The 24,555-nt window shown below is 38.5% G+C and overlaps 1 protein-coding gene across 1 annotated transcript in view; it reads left to right on the forward strand.

Annotated features, from left to right (window-relative positions):
• Nucleotides 1-525: 525 nt before the first annotated feature.
• C1H1orf100 (chromosome 1 C1orf100 homolog) overlaps nucleotides 526-24,555 on the forward strand; it is a 40,959-nt gene continuing 16,929 nt past the window's right edge. Inside the window, exons 1-4 of the mRNA XM_036824750.1 lie at nucleotides 526-605; nucleotides 7,428-7,496; nucleotides 11,252-11,347; nucleotides 23,532-23,704. Coding sequence (XP_036680645.1) covers nucleotides 7,441-7,496; nucleotides 11,252-11,347; nucleotides 23,532-23,704 — 325 coding nt within the window. The 5' untranslated portion in view covers nucleotides 526-605; nucleotides 7,428-7,440. The remainder of the gene's footprint in view (nucleotides 606-7,427; nucleotides 7,497-11,251; nucleotides 11,348-23,531; nucleotides 23,705-24,555) is intronic.

The following is a 24,555-nucleotide window of genomic DNA, read 5'->3' on the forward strand; positions in this document are numbered from 1 at the left end:
AAAAAAACTAACAGTCTGATTAGAAAATGGGCAGACGACCTGAATAGACATTTTTCCAAAGAAGACAGACAGATGGCCAATTAAATGCCTCCTTTGATACCTTCAGTACTAACAGGATAGAGCCTAATCTAGTCTTGGACCAAGCAGAGCTAGACTCATTTGTCCCTCTTGCCAGCCCCTACTTTCTCAATTTTAGCTTGCAAAGGGTAGTGCTTGCAATACAGCACCTCTCAGATCTTTGACCTTACGTTGTCTTTGGAATAATCTTTATAGAAAAGAAAATTCTAGTGATTAACTAGTCCAGGTTACTTGCCCACATGGTTTTCCTTTCCGCACCAATTTTTATCCTTTCTTTCATGTGCAACTGGGCTGTCACAGAGACCAAAGATCTCTACTTTTTAATAAGTCTGAGACCTGAAAGGCATTACCAAGCAAAACTTTCTAACCCATAGTGCATCACAATACCTTTTGAGTGATGTAAAAGGATCAAGTCCCACAACTCTGCAGTGAGCCTTTACAACACCAGGAGACAGCTGAAATAACTGCTGTCTTCAGAGGACTGCTTTTAAGAACAAGGAGGTCTCTACCCACTGCAGCCTAAGCAGGTAACACCAGTTACTGACTGTACTGCCGCTTCTCTCACTTAGTTGTTGCATTGCTAAATAGCTGATTGCCTTTTGAATGTTCTAGGGACAGGAGCTCACAATTTAAAGAAACTTTGTGGTAGACCATTTTGTAAAGCCAAGAATTCTTTTGGAAACTGAATATTCATACCTTTCAATTTTGAATTATTTGAAGAGTTTTAGATCAACATTTTTTTCTTAGAAATAGGGTATACCTATATTAAGGTATCTGGTTCTTTATGATACAAGAAGAACAAAGCTTAAAAACTGTTAACTAGATTACTAGATTACTGAGTGGACTGATTGTTGGATGGACGGATGGATTCTTTCATTTATTCATTCATTCTGAAGTATGCATTGAGCACTTCCTTTGATGGGGAACACTTTGCAAGACAGTGTGGTAGGAGGACAAGGAGAGTAAAGATAGAGGCCATCAAAACAACGTGGTTCCAAGATCCAGGAGCTTACATAATTTTAACTGAGAGGAAAGACACTGTATGAAACTCATGTCTTGTTCTTTGAAGAATCTCTAGAATCTTATTCAAGGCCTGGCACAAAATTGCCACTCATTAAACATTTTCTTAAATGATGAATAAATGAGTTCAGAAACCCATGAACCACTGAGAACCAAAATGCGTAATAGAATTAATCAAGGGCTCTGTGAATTCAGGGGCAGGCAACGGACCATTTGGAACTCATAGTGCTAGTAAGAGATTGTAAAGGACCTGAATAAAGCCCTGAAGAATGGGTGGAATTTAGCCTAGAAAAAGAGGAAGGAAAGAGCATTCAGGCAGCAGAATTCATGGTAGGAATTTTGGGGGTTGGGTGCAGGGGTGTGGAAGGGGAAGAGAGCAAGTGGGTAATTAACCTTCCTGAACTGGGAACACTGGCTTCCTGAGGAAACAGAAGCAATAGGGGACTGTCAAAGTAACTCAGTTACTGAAAATCATTTTCTAAATGTCCTCTTATGACACACATGCTCAAAAGCAGCTGGGAGACATTGCCCTAGCCACAGAGCAATCCGGCAGTCAGCAAGGCTGCTGTCATACTCCTAGTCAGCGCGGGTCATATGAATTCTGAGATAGCCATCCACCCCCATGCCTTCTCTGCACTGTCAGATTACTAGGGCATGGCTTTCCCCAGGGGCCCAACTTCCCCCAGTGCAATGAGTGCTGATGCCACACCTCCAAGGAAAGGGGACACTCAGGACTCTGGTGTTATAAACTACATTTAGAAAATAAATTGTTGCCATTTGTACGCCAGTTTAAATGCCACTCCCTAACTATTCCTCAAATTTTCCAAAAATTACCAGATAAATAACATCAGAGTCTTGGGACCCTGACTCTAATATCCTGCCTCTGCCCCTTCTTTGGGCAGATTAATTAAATGATAACTTGCTAGTTATCATTTACTTAAGGTTCGCAAGCTAATTAACTTATCAGGTAATTGCTGCTGGTTCCACTTGACGTTGTAAGACTTTAATTTAACAAATATTATTTTTAACTCTTTCCTACCATAAAAAGTAGGTGTCAATATTTAAAATCTTTTTCTAAATCTCAGAAAGCCCATCTCCAAAAGGAGAGCTTCTCACAAGTTTCATATCAGGGAAAATGTCCAGAAGCAAATGTGACTTATCCATTCTTAGAGCCTTTTCCTTTAGAATTCCAAAAGAGACAAGGAGGGATGCAGCCCCTCAACTACCTGAAAGCTAACTTGTCAAAGGATTCTGTTTTAGCAGTTACTGAGCTTTAATTTCACATTGATCGTGCAACTCTATGATTAATATCTGACTTCAACTCCTCTACCACATAAGCAACATGAGAGCAGAATCACATACCTTTTGCTAAATGCTTTTTCCCTAGTGCCTGGTACAATGCCAAGCAAAGGTAGTTGATCAGTAAATGTTTGTTGAGTAAATCAATGAATCAGTGGCACTCGAGGAGAAGGAGGATGGGCTTTGGAGTCAGGCACATCTGGATTTTTTTGTTTACTGGCTATGTGACCTTAAACATGTAATTTAACATCTACAAATTCAGGATAATAACAAACAACTCTCAGGACTCTTGTGAGGACTGAATGAAAGAACATATGTAAAATGTCTGGTTGTCAGCTGAGGACTAGTTTTTTTTCCATCCCCTTTCTACCAGAATGTGATTTCTCTTTTTCAAAATTATTTTAGCTATTTTATTTCCCTTGCATTTCCAAATAAACTTTAGAACAGGCTTGTCTATATCTACAAAAAATCCTGCTAATTAGTTCAACCAGACAAATCAGATCAATTTGGGGAGAACTGTCATCTTTACTATGTTGAGTCTTCCAATCCATGACCACACTGTCTCTCAGGTCTTTGATTTCTTTCATCAGGATTTTGTGCTTTTCAGCATACGTAGCCTGTAAATGTCTCATTAGATTTATACATAATGTTCCTTTTTCCTTTTTTTGAGCTATTGTAAATAGTTGTATTTTAAATCTTGGTTTTAGTTTTTTACTTAAAGTATAGAAATATAATTTTTTTTATGTGTTGAGTTTGTATCCTATGATCTTGTTAAAAAGAGTTATTTGTTTAGGAACTTTATCTATAGATTCCTTGAGATTTTCTACACAATTATGTCATTTACAAATAGGGATAGTTTTCTTTCCTTCCCATCTGTATGCTTTTATTTCATTTTCTTGCCTTATTGCACTGAGTCAGACTTCCAGCAGCATGTTCAGTAGGAGTGGTGAGAGTAACATCCTTGCTTTGTTCCTAATTTCAAGAAGAAATCAGGCTTTCACCATTAAATGTCATGTTAGCTGTAGGTTTTTATGGATGTTCCTTATCAGGTTGAGAAATTTCCTTCATGGTTTGCTAAGAAATATTGCCATAAATAAGCAGAATTTATCAGGTTTTTGACTATGTTACTATATTTTATAAACTTTTGATTTGATCCATAATATATTCTATAATACCAAAAAGTTGCTGAGAAAGTTGGCAAAATAAATCTTATATATTTTTTCCCAAAGTCAGCATGTTGAATATTAACTTTGAGGAAGTTTGCTGGAATGTACATCTTTTATTCATTTACCTTAGTTCACCTTCTGAAATCAGCATAATACAAATTCTATTATTAAATTTTAATGTCTGTGCCCTAGGAGTCTAACCATAGTGATTTAGGGTCCAGCCTTAATAACTGAAAGTGGCTAAAATCCTCGTAAGTAAGAGCCATGAAGATGCCCAAACCTTGACTCACTTCTAGGAATGTATCCTAAGAAATAAATTCAATAGAATCAAACATATAGATGTTCAGCATGACCAAAATGTCCAACATTAAGGGACTGGGTTTCATAAATTATGGCACATTCAGTTATTCAGTAAATATTTATTAAATGTCTACTGTGTATCAGTTATTATCTTTGGCCCTAGAGGTACAGCAGTGAACACAACAGACAAAGCTCCCTGCCCTCATGGTGATTACTTTCTAATGAGGAAGGCAGACATAAACAAGATACCTAAGTAAACATACAGTATGGCAGATGGTGATGAGTGTTGTGGAGAAAACTCAAGCATAGAGCATGGATAAGGAGTCCAGGGGTGGAAGTGGAGAGGATACTGTTTAAATAGAGTGATGGGTGGGCCTCACCAAACAACACAAAAGAACACTAAATATTAGAATTAAGAATACTTTGTGGCAATGCGGAAAATTTTTCATGAAATATTGTTAAATGAAAACCCAAAAATATAAAATAGAATGTCTACTGAGTTTTCAAGTTTTTAAGTATAAACCTGAGTATATATACATAAAATATAAAAAACGAAAATAGTTGTTTATGGGTGGTTTTAATATTATTTTATAGCATTATTTACCCTGAGCATATTGTATTTCAGTTTAAAAAAAGAAAAACATTTAAGGTTTCCCAAGATTAATATGAAATTGAATGAAAGGTAGGATGAAGGTACAGATAGAACTCATGTTTGCGCTGGAAGAATTTTACTAAGGGCACATCAGAAGGAGAATCTTCTATTAAGGCAACTAAAAAATTATATATTTTAAAGGAGATAAAAGTTATGTTGTTCATGGTGCCTCTAACAACAGTTGTGCAGTGTTGGCTGTGAGTATAGAAATGATGACAAGTTTAACATGTGCTCATAAGTGAGTCACATTCAGATTTGGTACGTGACTCTACTTTTTAAGATTAAAATAAAATGCACTGACATATCTTACTGCAAACTACATTTTCTTATGTGTTCAAGAGATGATAGCTAACCACACAAAATGTGATCTGGTACCCTATACACATGGTAGAGGCATCCTTTAAAGGTGCAGAATGGCAATGTCACCCACCCAGACAAGGTCTCCTGATTATTCTGGAAGCTTAGGCTTAGACTCAAAGTGGGCTATGAATGCGTTCCTCTGAAAGGGTTTCTTTGGCATAGCCAACTTACAGCCACCCAGGACTGGTGTTCCCTGCGGTGCTGATTCAGAATTTCTAGTCACTGAGCAATCACTCTATCATCAGAGGCACACTAGGTGTTTTCTTTGTTAGGAGCACAAATGTCCTAAATATCTTGCATTCTTCTCTCCAGCATGTCACTTCTAGTAAAATGAAATCCCAGCAGTCACGTTTCTGAGCTTAAGGGAGAACTCAACTGTGTTTACTCAGATTTTCTCTGTCATTCTTTCTTCCATCTTTTTTTTTTTTAAATAAGCACACCAGTGCTAAAAGTAAACACACACTTTGTAATTAACAGGCTCTGTTGGATAGCCAAACTGTTCTGTTATAATCTTGTTTGAAAATTTTCAAGTTGCTTGAAAAACATGGAGGTGAAATAAAGCAGCCAGCTGGCCTGTGGACAGTAAGTTAACAAGTTATAAAAAGAAGAGAGAAAGGCATCACACTCTTTTTTCCAATCCTTTCTCCCTCCTGGTTACTGCTTCTTTTGGGTTGTCCCCAGTTTTGTTTTGGCTGATGGTCTGGGGGCTCCATGGTTGTTTTGATATAGCATAGTCGTTAAGATAAACGTTTCTGGAGCCAGAGGATTCTAACCATGGTTCCTCAGAAGTTATTCTACTTCTCAGAATCTCAGATTTCTTGTCAGTAACGTAGTGATAAACACTTCACAGAGTTTCTGGGAGTCTAATATGAGTTCATGCATGTTACCTGACACATTATACGTGCTCATAAGTAGAAACGCATATATTCTCCTTTCTCACAGATGCTTTTTAGGTTAGAAAACACACATGCATTACTGCCTCACTTAACTCTCCAGAAAGATATTGTAATCATCCATATACTTAGTGGGCGCCTGAGTCTGTTCAGGCGGCTATAACAAATTTCAGAGGCTGGGTGACTCGTAAACAGTAGAAGTTTCTTTCTCACACTTCTGGAGGCTAGAAGTCCGAGGTCAGGGTGCCAGCGTGGTCGGGCTCTGGTGAGACCCCTTCCACATTGCAGGCTGCCGACTTCTTGTATCGTCACATGGCAGAAAGAGGCCCAGGGAGCACTCTGGGGTCTCTTTCATAAGAACACTAGTTCCATTCATGAGGGCTCCACACCCATGATGTAATTACTTCCCAAAGGCTCCCCCTCCAAATACCATCACATTGGGATTAGGGTTTCAACCTATGAATTTCAGGGGGACACAAACTTTCAGTCCACTCCCGTGGGAAAATGATTTGCCACAGGTCACATGGGTCTCAGTCCAACGTTCTCCTGCTACACCATGTTTATGCAAATCAGAGGCCCAACTGTCTTTGTATATACATAATATATACACATAGTACAAAATTCATAAGGTACACAGAAGGTAAACTGTAAAAAAGTAAGGCTTTCTCCCACCTCTGTCCGCCAGGCATTCAGTTTCCTCCCATTGTAGACTCTTTCTCTACTGAATACTTAGATGCAGTGGTTTTTCTGTGGCAAGTCCTCTCCAGTAGATAATCAGATGCAATACGAAATTTTAGACTGGAAACATTACATATTACATGTTTAAATCCAGGGCCAGTATAGGAAACAGAAAGAGTTTGATGTAGATAACGAGGTGCTTACAAAATCATTGGAAAGGTTGGAGGGTTAGGCTCTGGGGAAGGCCTCTAGGAAGCTTCTAGAACACCTTCACAAAACTGACCCATCATGGAAGCAGCTACCTGTGCCCTGATCAGGAAACTGCTTCCAGACAATTGAGTTCAAGAACCTAGTCCCAAAGCCACCAGCACTGCCACCGCAGCCCCCTCTCCACACTCACGAAGCTGGTGTTTGAACACTAGAACACAGACAGCATTCAGTGCTGCCTTCAACACAATTGCCTTTTGACACCCTCAAAGCTGCAGATTGGACAGGGGCATTCTGCTGGAAAAAAAAAAAAAAAAAAAAACCACATCGTCATAACCGCCTTGCCGGTAGAACAAGTCAAAGCAGCAGGAAACAGCCTCTGTCTCGTTTTCATCTTCCAAATCTCACTCAATTACATCCGACTGGAGGATCCTAATTCATATCCAGAATTCTAGTTGTGAGGGAGTATGGAAGATGCAGTGCTTAGCCTGCAAGCTCATGCAGTAGGAAGACACCCTAAGAAGGGTGAGAAAGAAGGCTACGTGCCCAACTTGCACAGTACTTTCTATTTTTAAAGAAAAGCATGTCTATATGTATTGGCTTATGCATTCCATTTCTTTTTGTTTGAGTCTATTTCCTTCCCTAAATAGTCTAGCAGAAGCTATGATGGTCCTATGATGGTCCTTCAAGCCAGACTTTGTAGTACTAGATAGCTCATGCCTGGAAATGTATATAAACTTGCAATATGAAACTTAACTCTAATTTTTTTTTCAGAATCCTATCCATCATGACTGCCATCCGGCTACGAGAATTTATTGACCGTCACCCAGGGATCCCACCCAGGTAATGTTCTTCCAAATACAGACGCCTCCAGAGCTGCAGCAAGGTGGACAGACACCTAGGGAATTGGAATTGCTCACCTCACCCTGCTGCTTGCTCCCTGATTAAGAGATAACTGCTACCAGAGGTTCTAGTGAAGTTTCTTTGGGTTTAGAGAAAGTTGTAAAAAAAAAAAAAAAAAAAAATCCCACATTCATGGCAGAATCCAAGCAAACAGGCAATTCCAGATTCCCAAAAGATTGGAAGGATGTTGGTTTTTGCTTGGGAAGAGCTTTAGTAAGGAACCCAAGCCCAAATTTCAGAGGGGACCCATTTACTCTTCTTGGGATAAAACAAACCACTCTCATGCTTTTGCAACATGGGATGCAGCTGCACAGACAGAAACTAAGTAGTTTCACTCTTTCTCTGAGTTCATCAATGGCCCAAGAATAAAACGTAAATGAGACTAAAGCCTTCCGTTGCATAAAACCCTTGTTTTATTGAACTGAAAGCAGCCTCCAGTTACACTGCCGGGTCTATTTCTCTTCCTATTCCTTTGGTACAGGACATCTACTTCCTATCTGCCCACAGTGAACGAATCACAGACTTCACACAAAAATAACTCTGAACTCTTCTGAAAAGAAGTCATCGCACAAACACAAAGATAACTCTGGATGTGACATGAAGTTTAGAGAACTGGGTTTGATTCATGCCTCTGGCATTTATCAGCTGAGTGATATTTAGAAAGTCCACTTAACCCCTCTGAGCCTCAGTCTCCTTTTCTGTAATGGGGTGTTAATAATGTTTACCTGACAAGGTGACTGTGAGAATTAGATGAGATCATCTCTGTAAAGATGCTTTGTAATGTATGAAGCCCAACACTGACACAAGGGCTGCATCGTCACTGTGTCACAGGCTACCTCATTCTCTAGAGAGATCCTCCCCTGTGCATGTTGGATTTTGCCTGCAGGTAAGCCCAGATCCTGCTCTGGTTACATTCACCCTCCCAGGGGACAGGTTTGCTCTTGTCTGGACCAAACATGTCACCTCAAAGAGCCAAGCTGTCAGGGACTGGTAAATACTGTAGGGTGGAATCAGACGCACCTGGACTTCTACTCCCACCCAAGGAGAAGGAAAGACCTTTCTACAGCTGACTCAAGAATCTTGTAAGCCAAGTCAATAAAATGGGTCTGGGCAGAGTCCAGGGCGGGGCTCCTGGGCCAGGTCTGGAGGCCAGCCCAGCTTTCTTACCCATTAATCGATTTTGCCTAACACCCAACCCCGCCTCGGGAGAGGCCGGGTACTGTGCAGCCTCTGGGAATACTGACTGCCACGCCAGGCCAGGCATTGCCACTTAAGAGGTACAAATTCTCTTCCAAACAACCGACCTTTTAACCTGTTAATCGAGAGCTTTCTCCTGTTTGAGGTGAAGGCCACATGGGGGAACTTGGAAAGTCTACCCAAAGAGTTGGAGGAAAAATGTATCATGCTTTCATTTCTCAAAACTCTCCACGTCTCCACCCAGCCCTCCCTCCAACACCTACCTGCTTACACACTTTCCCATTCTCTCCGCTCCAAAACCTACCCAGGGAGACTCCCGAGGGACTTGGGGTGGGCGTGTTACCTGGTACTGGTGAGGGGCTTCTCCATTCTCAGACGGCTTGTACAGACCGCTTCGAGGAGCAGTGCCTGGGCTGCTTGCTTGGACTCACGCCAGGGAGGAACCCAGAGTCAAAACACAGCCTAGTGCAAACAGTACAGCAACTGTGAGAAACCAGTGTCATCCTGGAACTCCAACTGGATGCTTAACAAAGTATAACGTGGCCGTAGGGTAATCTTTCCAAGGTAGTGCTTGGAAACTGGATGGGCGCCTAAGAAAGCTGTATCGCCCACTCCCGTGCACTCAGAAATGTCATTTATTCCCTATTACAGTGCCAGTAATTCTTCTTATGACCTAATCCCCTGCTGTTATTTACTATTCAGGGATCAGTCATATTATCCCAGACGCTGGGCAGGTCTAGACAGCCTGTGGTTTTTCTGAAAATTAGAGCTCCCTGAGGTCCTGTTTGCATAGACAGACAGACCCGCCCTGCTTAGAGCACTTGCTTTTTGCACGAGCTAGACAACAAGGTCCCCACTGGCCCACACAACACTCCACGCTGATCCCAACTCTGTCTTGGCTTCTATAATTCCCCTCACCTGGAACCTCTTCCCCATCCTATTTACTTGCCCAAACCCTAGACACCCCTCCCTCTTTTGTGCCCCACTGACCCTTTATTCAGATCACAATTTCAGCACATAAAGAGCATTATGAGGACAAGGCCTGCTTCTTAGTCACCTTTGTATCTGCAGAACCTAGCAGTGTGCAGAGTACGTTATGTACATTCAATAAATGCTGGTTGGAATGGAGGCATAGTTCAAGTTTCCATTCATCATCCAACACATGTTTGGCAAGCTACTTCATGCAGACCTATGCACTACTTTCTACTGACTCTTCTTGAATTCTTATGGCACCTACCAAGTGCTCAGAACCTGTGGAGGTCCCAAAAGACCCCACATAACACAGACTCTATAGTCATCCTCTCAACAGGGGTCACTTTCCTGTGTTCTGTTTCCTGGAGAATGGCAGCCTTCTGCCCAGTGCCTGAAGCCTCAGCCTTGTCTTGGACCCCTCCTTCTTTTTCACTCTCAACACTCTCTCTTAACAGTGATCTCAGTCAGACCTCTCCTCTCATCCACATTTCCACCACAACGTGAGAGCTTCCCCACGTAGTATATTACTATGATTGTGTCCTGACCAGTCTCTCTACTTCTAGTCAGATTGTCCTCAAATTTGTTTTCCATACGGCCACCAGTGAAATCTTGCTAAAATAAAAATTGCATTTGTCATAAATCTTCTTAAAGATCCTACAAAGATTCCCTATTACCTACCTCAGTGGTTCTCAACCTTTCAGACAAACCCTCCCTTTGTTTATAACAAATATTTTGTAATGTCCCTGCTACTCTCCTGAAATAAAATCTGTAAATAACATAATCCAACTACACGTAATTTTAAAATATCAATATAATGCTATAACCATAATCTAAAAGGAAAGTAAGTAATTATAAAAGAAGATGTATTTCAGAATGTAAGATCTGGGCACCACTAGCCCTCGGTCCCTCCCCCTGACACCACTGTGTTTCAGCTGCACACACCCCACCCAGCTCACCTCACGCCTCAGAAGACCTCCCCTCACTCTCCACCTCGTTCACTCACGCTTGTGCTTCCAAACGTCCTCCCAACCCAGCCCTCCCAGGCAGGGCTACAGCCCCTCCTCTAGGTTTACAAGCACCTTGTGCTTTGACCTTCACAGTGCTTCTTCATTTTTAGCCCCTATATACTGAATTATCAGAGTTTTTTTAAACATTGTGGAAGTTTGTAAAAATATCTAAAGTAGAAAAAATAGTATAAGGAAGCCCCATGTATCCATTTCCATCTTTCAACAATTATCAACATTTGCCCCACTGGTTTTATATATTCTCTTATTTTTCTTTTTCTGATATTGTGAACCTAATACCTGACATGTCAAATATTTCTTTATGAATCCTGAAAACTAAATCCTGAAAAATGGATAACAAAAGACACTCCTATCAAGAGATTCCAAAGGTTTTATGAACTTTGTGCCAGGAACTGGGGATAAAGACTGAATGTATTTTTTATGATGCCACAGCTGTTTTTCTTCTGTAAAGAACTAATCATAATAATTGCTTTTCTCTCACCCCCTTACTGTTCCCACTAGTATATTCATTGCTCATCAAGGAAAGGACCTCCATGGCTATTACCCTGGGCAGCTTGCAAGAGTTCATTATGCTTATAGTGTGAAGAGATCTCCCAGGTGAGACACCTTCCTAAATCTTAATGTTCAAAAATTTCACTAAAGTTAGAATAATAAATGAAAAAAGGGGAATCACAATTTGTAATGATAATAATAATAATAATTATTATTGTTTAGTGGATGGAAAAATTTGGAAGGAAATGCAGCAAAATGTTAACAATGGTTTTTCATGAATGGTGAGATTATTGATATTTGTATTTCGTGTTTTATCTTTTTCTTTATTTTCCAGATTTTTTGTAATGAACATATATCACTTTTATAATTAGCAATAAATATAAAATTTTATTAAATCATCAAAGAAATTTAAGAAACACCATGAGTTTAGCATTTTCACTCAGTCAAATAACAAACTTCTTGAGAGTCAGTTTCCTTCTCAATAAAATTACAAATTTGGTCTAAATGGTTTCTGCCTTTCTGCAGGTATTTTAACAAAAAGGGGGAAAAAGTAGGTACTTCAGTGCTATTTTCTAGCTTTGGGAGGCTGGAAACCACAGCAGTTAATAACAGCAATTTGAGTAACTTATGAAATGTTTGATCTTAGGCAGTTTTCATTCCTTCTGAGTATCAGTGACTTATCTGTTAAATAAAATAATTGATATAAAATTCTAGAACATGGTAAGCACTCAAAATATGATTGCTATTATTTTGAGTTCATCATCTAGTATATTTTACAAACTTCTTTTCTTCTCTTAATTGCCTTTGATGTAGTCAACTCCTGATTATTCTCCAAGCAAAGAAAAGGGAGCCATGGCAACTATAAAGCAGCACACAGTCTGAACTTAATAGATGATCAATCTGGAAGTAGCTTTAGCTTTTTGAATTCTGATTCAGTTTAATAAATAAGATGTAGCCCAGAGAAGTGACATGTCTTGCCTGAGGTGTAGTTGGTTGGTGTAAAAGCTGGGACGTGAGTTGATCCAATTTTCTGATTGCTGTTCAAGGCTCTTTGTTCTAACTCGAATACATTCTTACATCAAACTCTTGTTAGGGCCATGTTCTCTGCCAGAGGATAAACAAGGAAGGAAACAACAGAACTCCACTGCCAGAAGCCAGCTCCACAGGGCACCCTCCACATGTGTTCTGTGGACTCTGACCGCTCCCCCAACTCCAGTGCCTCACCCTCCTCCTAACACAGGACACTCGGGCAAAGGGAACCTTGACTCTGACAAGACTTGTGCCTGCCCAAGATTAGTCTTAGGGGGAAAACTTAGTGCAAACGTCAATCAATGACTTTATTAAACTTCTGGTTAAGAATAAGAATAAGGAAAGACAAGCAAAAAACAAAACAGGAAATAATGCAGTTATTTGGACCAGTCCTAACTTCCGTTTTTATAGTCATAGTTTAAATTGATAGTTGCCTAATGGCTTACCTTCACCAGATATATTCTCCCACCAACTTGATATTTTCAGAATTAGAGCTCCTCCTTTGAGTGAAAGTCTTGTCTTCAGAATACTGATGTATTACTTGACAACGGAGAAGATTCTGGTTCCATAGAAACATTCAAAGCAAAAGCAGAGCAGGCTGACAGTCTAGCAGGGGTAGATCTAGGGCCAATCACCAGGATCTGGTTCAGAAGCCATAGCTGTCAGTGGCACAGAAGTGACCAGACAGCAGTAACAGTCAGGCAGAACACAAACTCACAAGAGACTGACACATTCATCAGACAGCTAATACTTTGATTGACAGCAGGAGACAAGCTTTTGTAGGGAAAGAAGTGCTCCTGCCCGCCATATAAGGTACCCACTTTCCAGGACCAAATACCTATTAAGCACAAAACAATAGCAAGTAGAGGTGGGAGGGAATTCTTGGTGCTTCTCCACGCCAGTCCACAACATAGCACCTCTGCATCCATCTAGCATTGCTCCCCTGTCCAGTACCATACACACACAGACAGAGTCTTGCTCTTCCCTTTTCTGAAATTCAGGTAAAGCCACTCCATTTCTGCTAACACACTCTCTCTTTAAAGGAGGCACACCACAATCAGGTTTTTACCCAAGTATCTAAACATAATGTGTTATGATTAAACACTGTCAGTCATCACATTTCAGTGTGATTAATCATGGTTATACAATCAAGTTAGATGACGTCCTACTCAGAATGATTGGATTTAGATATTCTTAAATCTCACCAAACATTTAATATTTTTCACATCTCTAGCAGCTCAGCTCATCTACTTTACAGTTTTAAATACATGTTTATTAAAACATTTAGAAATGCTGATAATCAAAAAAATTTTTTTAATTATCCATAATGTCATTACCCAGAGATAGATAATCATGTAGAATCTTCCAGATATACACAAAGTAGAATGAGATGGTATTTTGAAACACTTTTTTCCCCAGTTTTACTGAGATATAGTTTACATATAACATTTTATTAGTTTAAGGTATACAACATAATGATTTTTATATATGTACATATTGCAAAAAGATTACCACAAGTTTATTAATACACATCACCACATATAGTTACAATTTTTTTCTGGTGATAAGAATTTTTAAGATCTATTTCTCTCAGCAACTTTCAAATATACAATATAGCATTGTTGACAATAGTCACCATGCAATACATTACATTCCCAGAACTTATTTTATATCTGAAATTTTGTACCTTTTGACCATCTTCGCCCATTTCCGCCACCCCCCACACCTCACCTTTGGCAATCACTATTCTGTTTTCTGTTTTTATGAATTCAGTTTTTTTACATTCCACATATAAGTGAGATCATACAGTATTTGTATTTCTCTGCCTGACTTATTTCACCTAGCAAAATACCCTCAAGGTCCATCCATGTTGTCACAAATGGCATGCTTTTCTTCTCTTTTTGGTGGCTTTAAGTGGTTTTATTTCTTTTTTTTAACACCTTTACTGGAGTATAATTGCTTTATAATGGTGTGTCAGTTTCTGCTTTATAACAAATAAATGAATAAGTGAATCAGCTATACATATACATATATCCCCATATCTCCTCCCTCTTGCGTCTCCCTCCCACCCACCCTATCCCACCCTTCTAGGTGGTCACAAAGCACCAAGCTGATCTCCCTGTGCTATGCGGCTGCTTCCCACTAGCTATCTATTTTACATTTGGTAGTGTATATATGTCCATGCCACTCTCTCACTTCGTCCCAGCTTACCCTTCCCCCTCCCCGTGTCCTCAGGTTCATTCTCTACGTCTGCATCTTTATTCCTGTCCTGCCCCTAGGTTCTTCAGAAACTTTTTTTTTTCTTTTTTAGATTCCATATATATGTGTTAGCATACAGTACTTGTTTTTCTCTTTCTGACTTACTACACTCTGTATGACAGACTCTAGGTCCATCCACCTCACTACAAATAACTTCATTTCTTTTTATGGCTGAGTAATATTCCATTGTATATATGTGCCACATCTTCTTTATCCATTCATCTGTCAATGGACACTAGGGTTGCTTCCATGTCCTGGCTATTCTAAATAGTGCTGCAATGAACATTGTGGTACATGACTCTTTTTGAATTATGGTTTTCTCAGGGTATATGCCCAGTATGGTCATATGGTAGTTCTATTTTTGGTTTTTTAAGGAACCTCCATACTGTTCTTCATAGTGGCTGTATCAATTTACATTCCCGCTAACAGTGCAGGAGGGTTCCCTTTTCTCCACACCCTCTCCAGCATTTATTGTTTGTAGATTTTTTGATGATGGCCATTCTGACTGGTGAGAGGTGATATCTCATTGTAGTTTTGATTTGCATTTCTCTAATAATTAGTGATGTTGAGCATCCTTTCATGTGTTTGTTGGCCATCTGTATATCTTCTTTGGAGAAATGTCTACTTAGGTCTTCTGCCCATTTTTGGATTGGGTTGTTTGTTTTTTTGATATTGAGCTGAATAAGCTGCTTGTAAATTTTGGAGATTAATCCTTTGCCAGTTGCTTCATTTGCAAATATTTTCTCCCATTCTGAGGGTTGTCTTTTGGTCTTGTTTATGGTTTCCTTTGCTGTGCAAAAGTTTTTAAGTTAAATTAGGTCCCATTTGTTTATTTTTGTTTTTATTTCCATTTCTCTAGGATGTGGGTCAAAAAGGATCTTGCTGTGATTTTTGTCATAGAGTGTTCTGCCTATGTTTTCCTCTAAGAGTTTTATAGTGTCCAATCTTACATTTAGGTCTCAAATCCATTTTGAGTTTATTTCTGTGTATGGTGTTAGGGAGTGTTCTAATTTTATTCTTTTACATGTAGCTGTCCAGTTTTCCCAGCACCACTTATTAAAGAGGGTGTCTTTTCTCCATTGTATACTCTTGCCTCTTTTATCAAAGATAAGGTGACCAAAGGTGTGTGGGTTTATTGCTGGGCTTTCTATCCTGTTCCATTGATCTATATTTCTCTTTTTGTGCCAGTACCATACTGTCTTGATTACTGTAGCTTTGTAGTATAGTCCGAAGTCAGGGGGCCTGATTTCTCCAGCTCCATTTTTATTTCTCAAGATTGCTTTGGCTATTGGGGGTCTTTTGTGTTTCCATACAAATTGTGAAATTTTTTGTTCTAGTTCTGTGAAAAATGTCATTGGTAGTTTGATAAGAATTGCATTGAATCCGTAGATTGCTTTGGATAGTATAGTCATTTTCACAATGTTGATTCTTCCAATCCAAGAACATGGTATATCTCTCCATCTGTTTGTATCATCTTTAATTTCTTTCATCAATGTCATAGTTTTCTGCATACAGGTCTTTGTCTCCTTAGGTAGGTTTATTCCTAGCTATTTTATTTTTCTTGTTGCAATGGTAAATGTGAGTGTTTCCTTAGTTTCTCTTTCAGATTTTTCATCATTAGTGTATAGGAATGTGAGAGATTTCTGTGCATTAATTTTGTATCCTGCTACTTTACCAAATGCATTGATTAGCTCTAGTAGTTTTCTGGTAGCATCTTTAGGAGTCTCTATGTATAGTATCATGTCATCTGCAAACAGTGACAGCATCAGTTCTTTTCCGATTTGGATTCCTTTTATTTCTTTTACTTCTCTGATTGCTGTGGCTAAAACTGCCAAAACTGTTTAATAATAGTGCTGAGAATGGACAACCTTGTCTTGTTCCTGATCTTAGAGGAAATGGTTTCAGTTTTTCACCATTGAGAACGATGTTGGTTGTGGGTTTGTCATATATGGCCTTTATTATGTTGAGGTAAGTTCCCTCTATGCTTACTTTCTGGAGGGTTTCTACCATAGATGGGTGGTGAATTTTGTTGAAAGCTTTTTCTGCATCTCTTGAGATGATCATATGGTTTTGCTCCTTCAATTTGTTAATATGGTGTATCACATTGATTGATTTGTATATATTGAAGAACACTTGCATTCCTGGGATAAATCCCACTTGATCATGGTGTATGATCCTTTTAATGTGCTGTTGGATTCTGTTTGCTAGTATTTTGTTGAGGATTTTTGCATCTAGGTTCATCATTGATATTGGCCTGTAGTTTCCTTTCTTTGTGATATATTTGTCTGGTATCAGGGTGATGGTGACCTCATTGAATGAGTTTGGGAGTGTCCCTCCCTCTGCTATATTTTGGAAGAGTTTGAGCAGGATAGGTGTTATGTCTTCTGTAAATATTTGATAGAATTCTCCTGTGAAGCCATCTGGTCCTGGGCTTGTGTTTGTTGGAAGATTTTTAATCACAGTCTCAATTTCAGTGCTTGTGATTGGTCTGTTTATATATATATATATATATATTTTTATAGATTTTTGTTAGGTCATTTTTTTTTTTAAATCGCAAGTTCTGTGCAGCCCTCTTGGAGACGATATATATATAGTTTTAAATTTATTTATTTTTATTTATTTATTTTGGCTGTGTTGGGTCTTCGTTTCTGTGCGAGGGCTTTCTCTAGTTGCGGCAAGCGGGGGCCACTCTTCATTGCTGTGCACAGGCCTCTCACTATCGTGGCCTCTCTTGTTGCGGAGCACAGGCTCCGGATGTGCAGGCTCAGTAGTTGTGGCTCACGGGCCCTGTTGCCCCGCGGCATGTGGGATCTTCCCAGACCAGGGCTCGAACCTGTGTCCCCTGCATTGACAGGCAGATTCTCAACCACTGCACCACCAGGGAAGCCCTGTTTATATTTTCTATTTCTTCCTGGTTCAGTCTAGGAAGGTTGTGCTTTTCTAAGAATTTGTCCATTACTTCCAGGTGGTCCATTTTATTGGCATGTAATTGCTTGTAATAATCTCTCATGATCCTTTGTATTTCTGCAGTGTCAGTTGTTAGTTCTCCTTTTTCATTTCTACTTCTATTGATTTGAGTCTTCTCCCTTTTATTCTTGATGAGTCTGGCTAATGGTTTATCAATTTTGTTTATCTTCTCAAAGAACCATCTTTTAGTTTTATTGATCTTTGCTATTGTTTCCTTCATTTCTTTTTCATTTATTTCTGATCTGATCTTTATGATTTCTTTCCTTCTGCTAACTTTGGGGTTTTTTTGTTCTTCTTTCTCTAATTGCTATAGGTGTAAGGTTAAGTTGTTTCTTTGAGATGTTTCTTGTTTCTTGAGGTCGGATTGTATTGTTATAAACTTCCCTCTTAGAACTGCTTTTGCTGCATCACATAAGTTTTGGATCGTCGTGCTTTCATTGTCATTTGTTTCTAGGTATTTTTGTATTTCCTCTTTGATTTCTTCAGTGCTCTCTTGATTATTAAGTAGTGTATTGTTTACCCTCCATGTGTTTGTATTTTTTACAGATTTTTTCCTGTAACTGATATCTAGTCTCATAGCATTATGGTCAGAAAAGAAACTTGATCAATTTCAACTTTCTTAAGTTTACCGAGGTTTGATTTGGGACCCAAGATATGATCTATCCTGGAGAATATTCCATGAGCACTTGAGAAGAAAGTGTATTCTGCTGTTTTTGATGGAATGTCCTATAAATATCAATTAATTCCATCTTGTTTAATGTATCATTTAAAGCTTGTGTTTCCTTATTTATTTTCATTTTGGATGATCTGTCCATTCATGAAAGTGGGGTGTTAAAGTCCTCTACTATGATTATATTACTGTCGATTTCCTCTTTTATGGCTGTTAGCATTTGCCTTATGTATTGAGGTGCTCCTATTTTGGAGCACCTCAATGCTCCAGCAATTGTTATATCTTCTTCTTGGGTTGACACCTTGATCATTATCTAGTGTCCTTCTTTGTCTCTTGTAATAGTCTTTATTTTAAAGTCTATTTTGTCTAATATGAGAGTTACTACTCCAGCTTTCTTTTGATTTCCACTTGCATGGAATATTTTTTCCATCTCCTCACTTTCAGTCTGTATGTGTCCCTAGGTCTGAAGTGGGTCTCTTGTAGACAGCATACATACAGGTCTTGTTTTTGTATCCATTGAGCCAGTCGATGTCTTTTGTTGGGAGCATTTAATCCATTTACATTTAAGGTAGTTATCAATATGTATGTTCCTCTTACCATTTTCTTAATTGTTTTGGGTTTGTTATTGTAGGTCTTTTCCTTCTCTTGTTTATCCTGCCTAGAGAAGTTCTTTTAGCATTTGTTGTAAAGCTGGTTTGGTGGTGCTGAATTCTCTTAGCTTTTGCTTGTCTGTAAAGTTTTTAATTTCTCCATCAAATCTGAATGAGATCCTTGCTGGATAGAGTAATCTTGGTTGTAGGTTTTTCCCTTTCATCACTTTAAATATGTCCTGTCACTCCCTCTGGCTTGCAGTTTCTGCTGAAACATCAGCTGTTAACCTTATGAGGATTCCCTTGTATATTATTTGTTGTTTTTCCCCCTTGCTGCTTTTAATATTTTTTCTTTGTATTTAATTTTTGATAGTTTGATTAATATGTGTCTTGGCGTGTTTCTCCTTGGATTTCTCCTGTATGGGACTCTCTGTGCTTCCTGGACTTGATTGACTATTTCCTTTCCCATATTAGGGAAGTTTTCAACTATAATCTCTTCAAATATTTTCTCAGTCCCTTTCTTTTCCTCTTCTTCTTCTGAGACCCCTATAATTCGAATGTTGGTGTGTTTAATGTTGTCCCAGAGGCCTCTGAGACTGTCCTCAATTCTTTTCATTCTTTTTTCTTTATTCTGCTCTGAGGTAGTTATTTCCATTATTTTATCTCACAGGTCACTTTTCCGTTCTAATGCCTCAGTTATTCTGCTATTGATTCCTTCCAGAGAATTTTTAATTTCATTTTTTGTGTTGTTCATCATTGTTTATTTGCTCTTTAGTTCTTCTAGGTCCTTGTTAAATGTTTCATGTATTTTCTCCATTCTATTTCCAAGATTTTGGATCATCTTTACTATCATTACTCTGAATTCTTTTTCAGGTAGACTGCCTATTTTCTCTTCATTTTTTTGTTCTGGTGGGTTTTTACCCTGCTCCTTCATCTGCTGCATATTTCTCTGTCTTCTCATTTTGCTTAACTTACTGTGTTTGGGGTCTCCTTTTTGCAGGCTGCAGGTTCGTAGTTCCCATTGTTTTTGGTGTCTGCCCCCAGTGGCTAAGGTTAGTTCAGTGGGTTGTGTAGGCTTCCTGGTGGAGGGGACTGGTGCCTGTCTTCTGGTGGATGAGGCTGGATCTTGTCTTTCTGGTGGACAGGACCGCGTCCGGTGGTGTGTTTTAGGGTGTCTGTGACATTGTGATTTTTGGCAGCTTCTCTGCTAATGGATGGGGTTGTGTTCCTGTCTTGGTAGTTGTTTGGCATAGGGTGTCCAGCACTGTAGCTTGCTGGTCATTGAGTCGAGCTGGGTCTTAGCGTTGAGATGGAGATCTCTGGGAGAGTTTTCATTGTTTGATATTACGTGGAGCCTGAGGTCTCTGGTGGACCAGTGTCCTGAACTCGGCTCTCCCACATCAGAGGCACAGGCCTGACACCTGGCTGGAACATCAAGACCCTGTCAGCCACACTGCTCAGAAGAAAAGGGAGAAAAAAGAAAGAAAGAAAGAAAGAAAGAGAGAAAGAGAGAAAGAAAGAAAGAAAGAAAGAAAGAAAGAAAGAAAGAAAGAAAGAAAGAAAGAAGAAAGAAAGAAAGAAAGAAAGAAGAAAGAGAGAGAGAGAGAGAAAGAAAGAAAGAAAGAAAGAAAGAAAGAAAGAAAGAAAGAAGAAAGAGAGAGAGAGAGAGAAAGAAAGAAAGAAAGAAAGAAAGAAAGAAAGAAAGAAAGAAAGAAAGAAAGAAAGAAAGGGAGAGAGAGAAAGTAAGGAAGGAAGAAAGAAAGAGAGAGAAAAAAAAAAAAAAAAAAAAAAAAGAAGGAAGAAAAAAAGAAAGAAAGAAATGAAAGAAAGGAAGGAAGGAAGACAGAAAGAAAGAAAGCAGAAAGAAAGAAGGCAAGAAAGAAAGAAAAGAAAGTTATTAAAATAAAAAATAAAAAAATTATTAAAAAGTAATGAAGAAAAAAGAAAAGAAAGAAAGAAAGAAGAGAGCAACCAAACCAAAAAACAAATCCACCAATGATAACAAGCACTAAAAGCCATACTAAAACAAAAAACATAAAATGCACAGACAGAACTCTAGGACAAATGATAAAAGCAAATCTATACAGACAAAATCACACAAAGAAGCATACACGTACACACTCACAAAAAAGAGAAAAAGGAAAAAAATATACATATCTATATATTAAAATTAAAAGGAAGAGAGCAACCAAATCTATAAACAAATCTACCAGTGATAGTAATCTCTAAATACTAAACTAAGATAAACATAAAACCAGAAACAAATTAAATGCAGGAAGCAAACCCCAAGTCTACAATTGCTCCCAAAGTCCACCGCCTCAATTTTGGGATGACTCATTGTCTATTCAGGTATTCCACAGGTGCAGGGTACATCAAGTTGATTGTGGAGATTTAATCCACTGCTCCTGAGGCTGCTGGGAGAGATTTCCCTTTCTCTTCATTGTTTGCACAGCTGCTGGGGTTCAGCTTTGGATTTGATGTTTATTTATTTTTGCTTTTGTTGCCTGTTTTTGGTGTCAAATCCAAAAAATCATTGCCAAGACTGATGTCAAAACCTTACTCCCTATGTTTTCTTCTAAGAGTTTTATGATTTCAGGTCTTACATTAAAATCTTTAACCCATTTTGTGAATGGTATAAGATAGGGACCTGGTTTCATTCTTTTGAATGTGGCTGTCCAATTTTCCCAGCACACTTTACTGAAGAGACTATTCTTTTCCCATTGTATACTTTGGCTCATTTGTCATAAATTAATTGACTATATATGCTTTGGTTTATTTATGGGCTCACTATTCTATTCCATTAATCTATGTGTCCATTTATATGCCAATACCATACTGTTTTTGATTATTATAGCTTTGTAATACAGTTTAAAATCAGAAAATGTGATATCTCCAGCCTTGTTCTTCTTCCTCAGGACTGCTTTGGCTCTCTGGGGTTTTTGGTGATTCCATACAAATTTTAGAATTGTTTGTTTGATTTCTATGAAAACATGCCATTGGAATTTTGATAGGGATTGCATTGAATCTGTAGATTGCTTTGATAGTGTGGAAATTTTTACAATATTAATACTTCCAATGTGTGAGCATGGAATATCTTTCCATTTATTTGTGTTTTCTTCCATTTCTTTCATCAGTATCTTATATCTACAGTATACAGGTCTTTCACCTTCTTGGTTAAATTTATTTCTGAGTATTTTGTTGTTTTGATGAAACTGAAAATGGGATTGTTTTCTTAATTTCTTTGCCAGATAATTCATTATTAGTTATAGAAGAAACACAATAGATATTTTTATATTGATTTTGTATCCTGCAAATTTACTGAATTTGTTTATTAGTTCTAACAGCTATTTGATAACATTTTTAGGGTTTTTTTTATATATAAGATCATGTGATCTGCAAATAAATGCAGTTTTATTTCTTCCTTTCCTATTTCGATGCCTTTTATTTCTTTTTCTTGCCTAATTACTCTGGATAGGACTTTCAATACTATGTTGAATAAAAGTGGAGACAGTGGACATCCTTGTCTGGTTCCTGATTTTAGAGGAAAAGCATGTCATCATTGAGTATGATGTGAGCTGTGGGCTTGTCATACATGGCCTTTATTATGTTGGAGTATATTCCCTCTATACCCAGTTTGTTGAAAGTTTTAATCATAAATGGATGCTGAATTTTGTCAAATGCTTCTTGTGTATCTGTCAAAATCAAAACATGATTTTTCTCTTTTATTCTGTTAATGTGGTGTATCACATTGATTGATTTGTGGATATTGAACCATCCTTGTATCCCTGGAATAAACCCCACTTGATCATGGTGTATGAGCCTTTTAATGTTTTGTTGAATTCAGTTTGCTAATATTTTGTTGATTGAAACCATTAGCTTTATTGAGATAATTCATACCATACAATTCATCCATTTAAAGTGTACAATTCAATTGAAATCCTTCTTTATATATAATATATTGTGGACTTTTTTCCATCTCAAATATTATAATTCTACAGCATCACTTTAATGTTGGCATGGTATTTCTCTATATCTCTGTATCATTGTCTAAATAATTTCCTATCTTTTTCCACTCTTTTTCCACTCTTTTTATTATCATAAAAATACTTTGACAAGCCTTCTTAGAGCTAAGTCTTTGTTGATATCCCTAAATTCTGGGTTTCTAGGACAAAATATATACACAGTTTAAAGGTTTAATACATATCACCAAAGTCTTCTCAAACAAGTTGCAACAGTGAATGTATACTCCCACAAGTATATGAAGATATTCCACCACTACATTTTGATTCTTCTTTACCTTTACCTTCATAGGGTTCTCATCTGTGTAGAGGGTACAAGAAGGTTGTAACCAATTTCAGGTTCATCAAACACCAATATGCACCATAGTGGTTAGTCTGGTCAAAAGAAAGCATTAGTTCCTTGCGGGTACCAAATATCCACAGAAAAATTACATTGCAAAAGAGCATTGGGAATATCTGGAGTATAGGAAGTAGCCATGCGTAGGCAGCTCCAGAGGAAGTTTTGATGTAGGTCACCTTCTGTGACCTGTGATTGGGAAGGAGGAGGGATGTTAAAGGGAAGAACAGGGGTCTGGAATCCTTGAACCATCTACTGATAATTTTGCCAGGGCTAGCCTTGGAGTTATGGAGTCTTGCCGATACTATCTTGGTAGCCTCCTGGCCACTTTTAGGGAATAGATTTCAGCTGATGAGAAAGTGGAATGTTTTTCTTCTACTGAATGGGTATTCAGCAAGCTGTTTTTATTTTCATTTAGACCTCTCATAGACTTGGAAATTCCACCTAAGAGAAAAAGTCAGTATCAGCCTCAATTAGACCAACAAACTCTCATTCAATACATTTGTTTTCGAAGACATTCAAAGCCTGCCGAACCATGGTATAAAGAAACTACGTACCAAAGAGACTATTCTTTGCCATTTTACAAGATGGGTAAGTCAGATCAAGTGTTCTTACTCTCTGAAAGAAAAACCTTGCCTGGGCCACAGATGAGCATCTCCCATGGGCTTGCCGTCTCAGGGAGTATGTCTGGGACTAGTCACATTACGGGGGAAGGGGATGCGTGTGTGTCTGGGTGCAGGAAGAAGGATTTAGGGAGCTGCCCCTAGACTGCTTCCTCCTTTCCTCCTCCCCCTAGCTCCTTGTACAGAAGACTTTAAGACTGAAAATTCATAAATGTCCTTGGTAGGAAGCAAACTTGAGTCTGACCACTCCTCAGAGCACTTTATCACTTGACAAATTTGTTATTGTGCCTAAACATATTGTTAGAGGAATTTTCCCCCCTCATTCTCCTATTTGAAATGGATTCCTGGCAATTATTTTATAACTGGAGGTGTGTTTCAAAAATTCTAAATTCCCTATGTAGTATTTCTCCATGCTGCAGCCTGTGTGAGAGTACTGAGGGGCCGAGGCCCCCCACAGATATGACCCTGGGGGGTACACATGAACATGACCTGAAACATTACCTGTATTTCTGTAGTCACTGACACTTTGGATTTTAGTCACGGAATGGATTCCTTCGTTGACAGACTCTCTAAATGAGTAAACCCCAATATTTCTGAGGCTCTTACACTGTAGAAGTCACATATTTTGTCCTTCTAACGGCTCTCTGAGGTAAATGCTATTATTTCTTGGTCACTGTAAACAGTGACAAAGTTGCAGAGACAGGTAATTAACTAGCCCCAAATCACAGTACCTAGGAGAAGCAGAATTCAGCCCCAGGCCAAGCTCTGTGCTGGACCTTTAAGCTATATTGTCTCTGTCACAGCTGAGCATCACTTATA

The sequence above is a fragment of the Balaenoptera musculus genome, chromosome 1 (assembly GCF_009873245.2).
Source record: "Balaenoptera musculus isolate JJ_BM4_2016_0621 chromosome 1, mBalMus1.pri.v3, whole genome shotgun sequence".
Classification (NCBI taxonomy): Eukaryota; Metazoa; Chordata; class Mammalia; order Artiodactyla; family Balaenopteridae; genus Balaenoptera; species Balaenoptera musculus.